Genomic DNA, 8,942 nt, shown 5'->3' with positions numbered 1-8,942 from the left:
TTTACGTCATAACGGAAATAAAATAGATTAGGGGAGAGTCAAATTTATGTCCTTTGTATTTCATATTTGGCTTGATTTATGTTAAATCCAAAAGTAAATTCTATTAAATCCAAAAGTAAATTCTATTTAAAGTGTGTTGCCAAATACCTTCAAAATGTTATAAATATGTTATGAAGTGGAACCATTGAAATTTAATATTTTTGAATGCATGTTAAATTGGAGAAAATATTGCATAGGGACTTGTTTATGTGCGGATTAGGTGATGATTCGTCATATTGGAATAATATTGAGGTGATATTGATATGATATTGAGATGATATTTACTTACAACATCACCTCAATAACACCCCAATACCAAGGTCGCACTCATGTACAATGCACGTCTTATTTGCCGATCAAATTATGCTTAAAAATGAAAATTTTGAAGAAAGGTGGTCGTAGTTGAAAAAGAATTTGGCACATGATACATTGGGAAAAATGATTGTTATATCGAATACAAATTGAGTCAAACATACAATCAAATTTAATTCAGAACAAAAATAAATTAACTTATTAGGAATGTATCTTCAGTCAGCAAGCAGCTTGGATATTTCACACGAGAAGCAGAGACTTACACTGGAATGCGGTGGTTTACGTGATGTTATATCATAGAAATTAAACGTTCATATTTGGCAAAGGGCAAAGGAATCGAACGTTGGGAAAGCATTCAGGGTTGGTGCATTCTTCCAGGAGGAGCATGCCCGAATAAATTTTATATTTTTTTCTTTTTTACGGAAAAAATCCTTGTTGTTCCGCGAAGCCAGGAAAAACTGCTGATTATCGGGAGAAGTGGCGATCGAAACCATTCATCCTTCTGTCAAATGCCTACCAATGCTTCGCAATTCGTTGTCATGCCAGCTCATCTTGGCCTTACAAATGGGATCCACTCTACGCCGTTTCAAGCTCTCGCATCATCTCGGTTGTGTTCTATACCATTTTTATTTGAAGGAACGAAGAAGGTTAGCACCATTAATCCTCCATTTCTCGATCTTTTCATAGCTTCTCTGGGTTTTTCTGTTTCGCGTTTAAAAGTATACGGTTGTTTGTGTTTTCAAGGGCGATATCGAAGAAACGTGGGATGGACGGGGGCGAAGATGTGAACAAGGTAGGTAGGAAGGAGGAGAAGGTGGCATTTTTCAAGTTGTTCTTCTTCGCGGATTCCAAGGACGTGGTTTTGATGCTGGTGGGCTTCTTAGCAGCGGTAACGTCCGGGCTTTCCATGCCGCTCATGGCCTTCATCTTTGGTGAGCTTAGCAATGCCTTTGGCGTCGCCAACCGAGAATATGTTGTTCGTGATGTTTCAAAGGTCTGCCATTTCCTTGCTTCTTTCTAGCTTTCGTTGCTATTGCTGGTTGTTTTCAAATCACTTAATGAATTGGAAATTCTTCCCAGTTTTGTGGGGATAGATATTCATTCAATCTTTCTGCTCTATCCTGAAATCTAATTTGATCCGTTGGATTGGCAGCTAACATAAACTCTTTGAATATTTTCATCGAATAAATGACTCCACGCAAATGTTGATTCAGGCCTGTTTCAACCAGTAAAATTAATAATCCCAATAGCTGTTCTCAAAAAAGCCTTGAAATAAATTAGTAAAACTATGCCACCTGCTTTTTAGAACTGGACACATCCTTTGTGAATTCTGTCATGAAAATTAAATGTAAGTAGAGATTAAGAAATTCCTTTGCACATGGGGGGCATTCTCTAAAGACTGCTTTCTTTGATAGCCCTTGATAGGTGTTTTGTGAGCTGTTAAATAAATGATTTCTTTTCCTGTGGATCTTAATATTCGTAACTCTTCTGCGGCTAAATTGGCTTAATTCATTGAGGGATTTAGCATGGGCATGTGTCCCTATTTGCTGGATTCTGCTTCAATAGGTTAAATTGTTAGATTATCACTCCTATATCTTTGCCTCTTTTTATTTTATTATTTAGAATCAATAGCTATTTTTAAAAATAAGCTTGAACCTTCGCTTCTATCAGCCAAAGCAGAAACTAGTTGCCTTGCCTTGCTGATTCGATTAAAATTTGAAGACTCCTTGTGGACTTGCTATTATTATTATGAATTGGGGAGTTGGCCGACTCAGCTGATGCTGTCTAAGCAAGGTACGATGAAAAACTGGGCAAACAATAAATTAGAATCCTAGGTCTATTAGTTCACAACTTTCTAGTGAAATTTGATTAATGATATGATCAATTTTATCTTATATCTTGGATTTTAGGCAGGTGATATTTCACTATACGTATTATTTTAATTTAGTTATTTATTTGATTGCAAAATGATTTTATCAATAAAATACTAAAACTATTTTAAATATGTTATTATTATTCCTACGATTCGTTTGGCAGATTTGTTTAATTGATCAAAACAGTAGAAAAATGACATATTAGCCAATGTGATTCAGTGATCGATCCTGGATTAAAATTTTTATGAATGGGTTTAAAAACTTAGTTGAAAAGAATTGAAATTTATATTTGGTGCTAGGATGTTAGAACATCAGTAAGAACATGGACCAATTTATAACTTCTGAATAAAATTATGCTGATTTTTAGTAAGATTACTCAATTATGTTCGGTTATCCTTTTTTTTTCCTTGCCTTATAATCAGTTATTTCTCATTACAATTTCAACAAGGGAGGAGTCGACTTGAAAATTTATTGAAGGAATTTCATGTATTACTTCTCCATTTCCAAAACCGAAAAATACTACTCTCTTTTTAGAAATAACATAAGTAATAGCTAGAATATATCATTTTAATTGAGTCTTCTAGGCTTTTTGATTATATCATTTATTTGACACACACACACAAACATAGTCGCACGCACATACGCTCGCAATCACGCACGCACAACAAACCTTCACCATACTTGATGAAATATTTTCTTAAGCACATCATACTTAATAATACTTGGCCATTAATTTATTTACTTTTCTTTTGCAGGTTGTTTTACAGTTCATATATTTAGCTATTGGAACTAGCGCCGTGTCATTTCTACGTATGGAATAACTTCAGTGTAATTTGTATCTTTTATTTGTTGAACTGCTCACTTACCGCCTCCAGAAATCGAAAGAAAATGCAAACTTCAATGAGCCAAAGAAGCTTATTCTACTTTACAGCATTCAATTGTTAGTTTTTGTCTCTTATAAAGAAGATTCAAAATATGGAGTTATGATACTTTTAAATGATGCCCTAATCTTTAATCACCTGGAAACATAGTACAAACTACATTGTCCAGTGTTTATTTATTTATATGTGCTTATCCTGTTACTTGCGCTCTTTACAATAGATGCTTTATCGTAATGGTTTTTGTGAAAACTTTGTTTGCATCTGTTGGCCCAAGAAAAAACTAATTGGTTTTTTAATGTTCTTTGAATGGTGGATGCTATTATGAAATATTCCGAAACATGTCCTCTAGAATCTTAGAGATTAAACCTGGCTTGGATTTTATTCTAACTTCATGTTGTAAAACATTTATGCAGAGGTGTCATGTTGGATTGTGACTGGAGAAAGGCAAGCTGCACGTATACGTAGTTTGTATCTACATACCATATTAAGACAGGATATAGCCTTTTTTGACAAGGAAACAAACACTGGTGAAGTAGTAGGCAGGTTGTCCGGTGACACAATACTTATTCAAGATGCCATTGGTGAGAAGGTGAGCCACCGTTAATGGTATGATATATCCTATTGTTATGCACCTTCAAATGTTCTTTTCAATTTTTTTCCGTACACTGATTTGAAATGTGTTAGATCAGTTTTCAGTTGGCAGGTAGCTTAAATCACAAAAATAATCATGTGCTTTTTCTTTAACAAAATCACGTGTTTTTTGTTTGGCATATGTTTCTCATTCCATATTCATAAAAATGACTAGAGTTTATTTTTCCTTAACTGGTTAGTGGATCAAACAGAAGTTATTGAAGCATTTTTACTTCTTATTCCTTGATATACTGCTCTAAACATAAGCGGTGATTGTTTTTATGAAGGTCGGGAAGTTTATACAACTTGTTTCAACATTCTTTGGGGGCTTTATCATAGCATTTGTCAAAGGTTGGCTTTTGACTCTGGTCATGATGTGTAGCATTCCATTCATTGTCATGGCTGGTGCAACAATGTCTTTAATAATATCAAAATTGTCTGCTCGTGGACAATCAGCATCTGCTGAAGCAGCATCTATTGTTGAAGAAACAATGGGGTCCATTAGAACAGTAAGCACGCATTCACTCTGTACCCATTTTTATTATGACGTATTTTATGATATTTCTTTATTTAATTACTTGTCTTTCACACTTATTTTGAATTGTTTGTACAAAGATTGCGTCTTTCTCAGGAGAGAGACGGGCCATTGAGATGTATAATAAATTGATTAGTAATGCTTACAAATCCGTCGTTCACCAAGGAACTGCTGCGGGATTCGGTATTGGATGTGTTACATTGTTTGCTTTTTGCAGCTATGCCATAGCTGTCTGGTATGGTGCTAAGCTAATCCTTATTAAAGGCTACAATGGAGGGGAAGTCGTCAATGTAATGCTAGCTGTTATGACAGGTGCAATGTGAGTCAACATCCTTTATTCAAACCTTTTTTGCATTCTCATGAGCAATTTATGAGTCTCTTATTCTCCTTATTTGTTTCATATGGTTGTGATAGAGCTTTAAGCCAGGCTTCCCCCTGTGTAAGTGCTTTTGCAGCAGGACAAGCTGCTGCATACAAGATGTTCGAGACAATCCAAAGAAAACCAGAGATTGATTCATATGACAATAATGGCATTGTTTTGGAGAACATCAAGGGCGACATAGAACTGAAGGATGTTTATTTCAGCTACCCAGCCAGGCCTGACCATTTGATATTTAATGGCTTCTCTTTGCGTGTGCCAAGTGGTACAACTATGGCTCTTGTAGGTGAAAGTGGTAGCGGGAAATCAACAGTGGTTAGTCTGGTTGAGAGGTTTTATGATCCTCAAGCTGGTGAAGTATTAATAGATGGTGTCGATCTTAAGAAGCTCAAACTAAGGTGGATAAGGGAGCAGATTGGACTTGTTAGCCAGGAACCTGTTCTTTTCACAGCCACCATTAAGGAAAATATTTCCTTTGGAAAGGAAGGTGCCAGTCTTGATGAAATTAAGAGAGCAATTGATTTTGCTAATGCTTCAAAATTCATAGAAAAGTTACCTGATGTATACATGTGCTTCTTCTCGTTTTTATTTACTTCTTTTTGGTAAGTTGTCAAATGCATTGTAACCACTCTACGCTTTTGAATAGGGACTTGAGACAAAGGTTGGGGAGTATGGCACTCAGCTATCTGGTGGGCAAAAGCAGAGAATTGCAATTGCTAGAGCAATTTTGAAGAATCCGAAGATCTTACTTTTAGATGAGGCAACCAGCGCATTGGATGCAGAGTCTGAGCGAGTTGTTCAAGATGCTCTTGTAAATATCATGTTAGACCGAACTACCATAATTGTGGCCCATCGCTTGATTACTGTGAGGAATGCTGATACCATATCAGTTCTTCATCATGGAAATCTTGTTGAGCAAGGTATGCATCCTTTATCCAATGATAGAAACAATTGTAGTAGTGAAGCAAATTTTATTGGAAGAAAGCATGATTTAGTAATAAAAAATTGCAGGTTCGCATTGGGAATTGATTGAGAAAATTGATGGGTCTTACTCCCAGCTTGTACGAATGCAGGAACTAAACAAGGAATTAAAATCAACACCTTTAGATAGCTTACTTGAAACAGGGCTAAGCTGTGTCGCTTTGAAAAGATCAGGAAGTATTGCTTTTTCTCAGACGAGATCATTTTCTCGCAGCTCTTCATGCGGAGGAAGCAGTCGGCCTTCTTTTAGGCTATCTTTTGGTTTGCCTGGTGTGGTGGAAGCTGATTTAAATAACCCAGAACCACACGATGAGTGGAAGAAAGGTCGCGGAAAAACTAAGGAGTGGAAGGAAGTTTCTATCTTGTGGATTGCTCACCTCAACAAGCCAGAGGTCCCAGCTCTTCTTCTAGGATCTATTGCTGCAGCTGTCCATGGAGCCATATTTCCCGTCTTTGGAATTTTGATTTCTAGTGCCATCAAGTCATTCTATGAACCACCACATCAACTACAAAGGGATTCCAGATTTTGGGCACTGATTTATTTATTATTTGGTTTCATTGCTTTTCTTTTGGTGCCAGTACAATACTACTTATTTGGAGTTGCGGGAGGGAAACTAATAGAACGCATCCGTTCGCTGTCTTTTGAGAAGGTGGTGCACCAAGAGATCAGCTGGTTTGATGAACCTGCAAATGCTAGGTACCGATTTTTAGATAATAATTACAATTTGTTCCTTGTGTTTCATTTTTAGTGAGGCTTTCACCAGGAACAAATTTGCCTTTCTTTTTCAGTGGGGCAATAGGTGCACGGCTGTCTTCAGATGCATCTTCCGTGAAAAGTCTTGTCGGTGACACTTTAGCTTTGATAGTTCAGAACATAGCAAATGTTACAGCAGGGATAGTTATAGCCTTCGTTGCAAACTGGAAGCTTGCAATTGTGATTTTGGCAATCGTACCTCTTGTGGGGCTGCAGGGTTACACTCAGATGAGATTCCTTCAAGGATTTAGTGCTGATGCCAAGGTAACAAAAACTATACTTCTATAATGAATTGTTGCCCTGTACTTCAGATCTCTGGCTTTGCTAGAACTAATTAACTTTATTTTTGGTAACTCTATTATTGTTTCATTCTGTAGATTTTGTATGAAGAAGCTAGCCAGGTGGCAAGTGATGCGGTCACCAGCATCCGTACCGTAGCTTCCTTTTGTGCAGAGGGGAGAGTAATGGATGCTTACCGTAAAAAATGTGAAAATCCGGTGACACAGGGAATTCGGCAGGGGCTAATAAGTGGAATTGGTTATGGCTTTTCATTCTGCATGCTGTATTGTACCTATGCTCTGTGTTTCTACGTTGGAGCTCGTTTTGTACATGATGGACGAGCAACATTTACGGAAGTTTTTAGGGTTCAGATCTAATTCACTTCTCATTCTGCTAGCTAATTTATTTCATTGTAACACACGATTTAATGTACTTTTAGGCTTTCTACCCTTTGAATGGCAGGTGTTTTTTGCTTTGACCACGGCAGCTAATGCAGTTGCACAATCAAGTACATACGGGTCTGATGCTACAAAAGCCAAGGACTCAGCTGCTTCTATATTTGGAATTCTTAATCGGAGATCCAAGATTGATTCAAGTATTGACGAGGGTTTGGTGTTGGCAGATGTTAAGGGGGAGATTGAATTCCAGCATGTTAGCTTCAAGTACCCTACGCGTCCAAAAGTGTCCATCTTCAACGATCTGTGTTTGCAAATCCCTTCTGAAAAGGTATGGTGTCGGTCTTCTTTCTCTTTGTTTTGAAAATAGTGAGGTAATTTCAATTTTTCTCCTCTATTTTACAGAAGTTTCAGGAACTTATCTGGCTACGTACTTTCTTCTATTTCAATACTCCGATGACAATGAATAAAACTTCTGATTATTTTTATTCTCTTTATTGTGTCAATAACAAGTCCTCTTTTAGTAAACTAAGTTAAGACTAATGAAATTGAGCACACACTAATCGAAATGCATGTTTTGTTGATACATCAGATAAAGAAAACCAAATAACCCTTTGGAAGCTTGACATAGATCAGGCCTGCTATTGCATCTTATCAATATCTTGTTTCTTGAACCAAAACTAATAATGTAACATTATGCATCATTGGAACACTCTTGTTCTGCCGTAGTATAATATAACCATCCTTATTTTAATTGATTAGTATTCATATTCTCTCTTCGCCTTTGTTGTATGAGAAAGTGTGGGACTATTAGTTGAGAACAGAAATGTGAACTAATGTTCACATAACGAATAGGTCACTCATTATTGTGCATCTTCCATTGCATACACATTTAAATGGATATAGTTTGGACTGTTAGTTTTTTATAACTGCTTCAATGATTTTGCAGACAGTTGCACTAGTTGGTGAGAGTGGCAGCGGAAAATCCACAGTGATCGCTCTCATTGAGCGATTCTACGATCCTGATTCAGGCACCATTCTTATTGATGGAGTTGAGATACATAAGTTAAATCTTAGCTGGCTTAGGCAGCAAATTGGATTGGTGAGCCAAGAGCCTGTGTTGTTCAGTGGCACAATACGTTCCAACATAGCCTATGGCAAGCAAGGCCATGTATCTGAGGATGAGATCATTTCTGCCGCCAATGCAGCAAATGGGCACCGCTTTATTTCATCGCTTCCTCAGGGCTATGATACAGCTGTTGGAGAGCGAGGCGTTCAGCTCTCAGGTGGGCAGAAGCAGCGCATTGCAATTGCGAGGGCTATGATCAGGAATCCAACGATTCTTCTACTTGATGAAGCAACCAGCGCATTGGACGCAGAATCAGAACGTGTGGTGCAGGAAGCGCTCGAACGTGTGATGGTGGGACGGACAACGATCAGCATTGCTCATCGCTTATCCACAATCCAGGGCGTTGATGTTATTGCTGTGGTCAAGAATGGCGTTATTGCTGAACAAGGACGGCATGAGGCACTTATGAGCATACCAAATAGTGCTTATGCTTCACTGGTTAATCTTCATATGTCATCCTAATCAAATCAACTAATGTTTTGTTCTGGACAGGTTTTAGCTACTCTTTGAACCTATTCTTTCCTATCCTGCAGCATGATTTCGTCGATATAAAGCATATTTTTTTGTAAGAATTAACTAATCATTGTTCTTTTTTTAATAAAATTTGAGAGAACTAATCAAATTTATCGATTAAAAAAAAAGATTAATCTTAAGATCATAGAATTTGAACAAATAGGATATGAATCAAACCTTGAAGAGGCGATAACAACAAATTATACATTCAATTGTTAACCCCCATAATTATTTCACTCTA

The 8,942-nt window shown here is 37.1% G+C and overlaps 1 protein-coding gene across 3 annotated transcripts; it reads left to right on the top strand.

Moving 5' to 3' along the window:
• Nucleotides 1-460: 460 nt before the first annotated feature.
• LOC110027839 (ABC transporter B family member 9-like) lies at nt 461-8,737 on the top strand. Of its 3 annotated transcripts, XM_020729438.1 has the most exons (13): nt 461-998; nt 1,096-1,345; nt 2,981-3,035; nt 3,520-3,695; nt 4,024-4,245; nt 4,352-4,590; nt 4,686-5,211; nt 5,297-5,570; nt 5,662-6,328; nt 6,421-6,649; nt 6,763-7,029; nt 7,127-7,390; nt 8,009-8,737. In XM_020729438.1, the coding sequence occupies exons 1-13, from the start codon at nt 871-873 to the stop codon at nt 8,648-8,650; spliced, it is 3,939 nt and encodes a 1,312-aa protein (XP_020585097.1). In that variant the 5' UTR covers nt 461-870; the 3' UTR covers nt 8,651-8,737. The 3 variants fall into 3 exon arrangements, with proteins under 3 accessions (XP_020585097.1, XP_020585098.1, XP_020585099.1); XM_020729439.1 differs by lacking the exons at nt 461-998; nt 1,096-1,345; nt 2,981-3,035 and having other exon boundaries at nt 3,694-3,712; XM_020729440.1 differs by lacking the exons at nt 461-998; nt 1,096-1,345; nt 2,981-3,035; nt 3,520-3,695 and having other exon boundaries at nt 4,175-4,245; nt 4,368-4,590.
• Nucleotides 8,738-8,942: the final 205 nt, after the last annotated feature.

Source organism: Phalaenopsis equestris, unplaced genomic scaffold (assembly GCF_001263595.1).
Source record: "Phalaenopsis equestris unplaced genomic scaffold, ASM126359v1 Scaffold000452, whole genome shotgun sequence".
Taxonomy (NCBI): Eukaryota; Viridiplantae; Streptophyta; class Magnoliopsida; order Asparagales; family Orchidaceae; genus Phalaenopsis; species Phalaenopsis equestris.
This window is presented reverse-complemented; position numbering and strand designations above follow the sequence as displayed.

Excerpts from the sequence above, each read along its gene's own strand:
- LOC110027839 (XM_020729438.1), top strand. The coding sequence starts at position 871 with ATGCTTCGCAATTCGTTGTCATGCCAGCTCATCTTGGCCTTACAAATG. Across the intron at positions 1,346-2,980 it reads TTGTTCGTGATGTTTCAAAG|GTTGTTTTACAGTTCATATA; the intron begins GTCTGCCATTTC and ends TTTCTTTTGCAG. Across the intron at positions 6,650-6,762 it reads GATTTAGTGCTGATGCCAAG|ATTTTGTATGAAGAAGCTAG; the intron begins GTAACAAAAACT and ends TTCATTCTGTAG.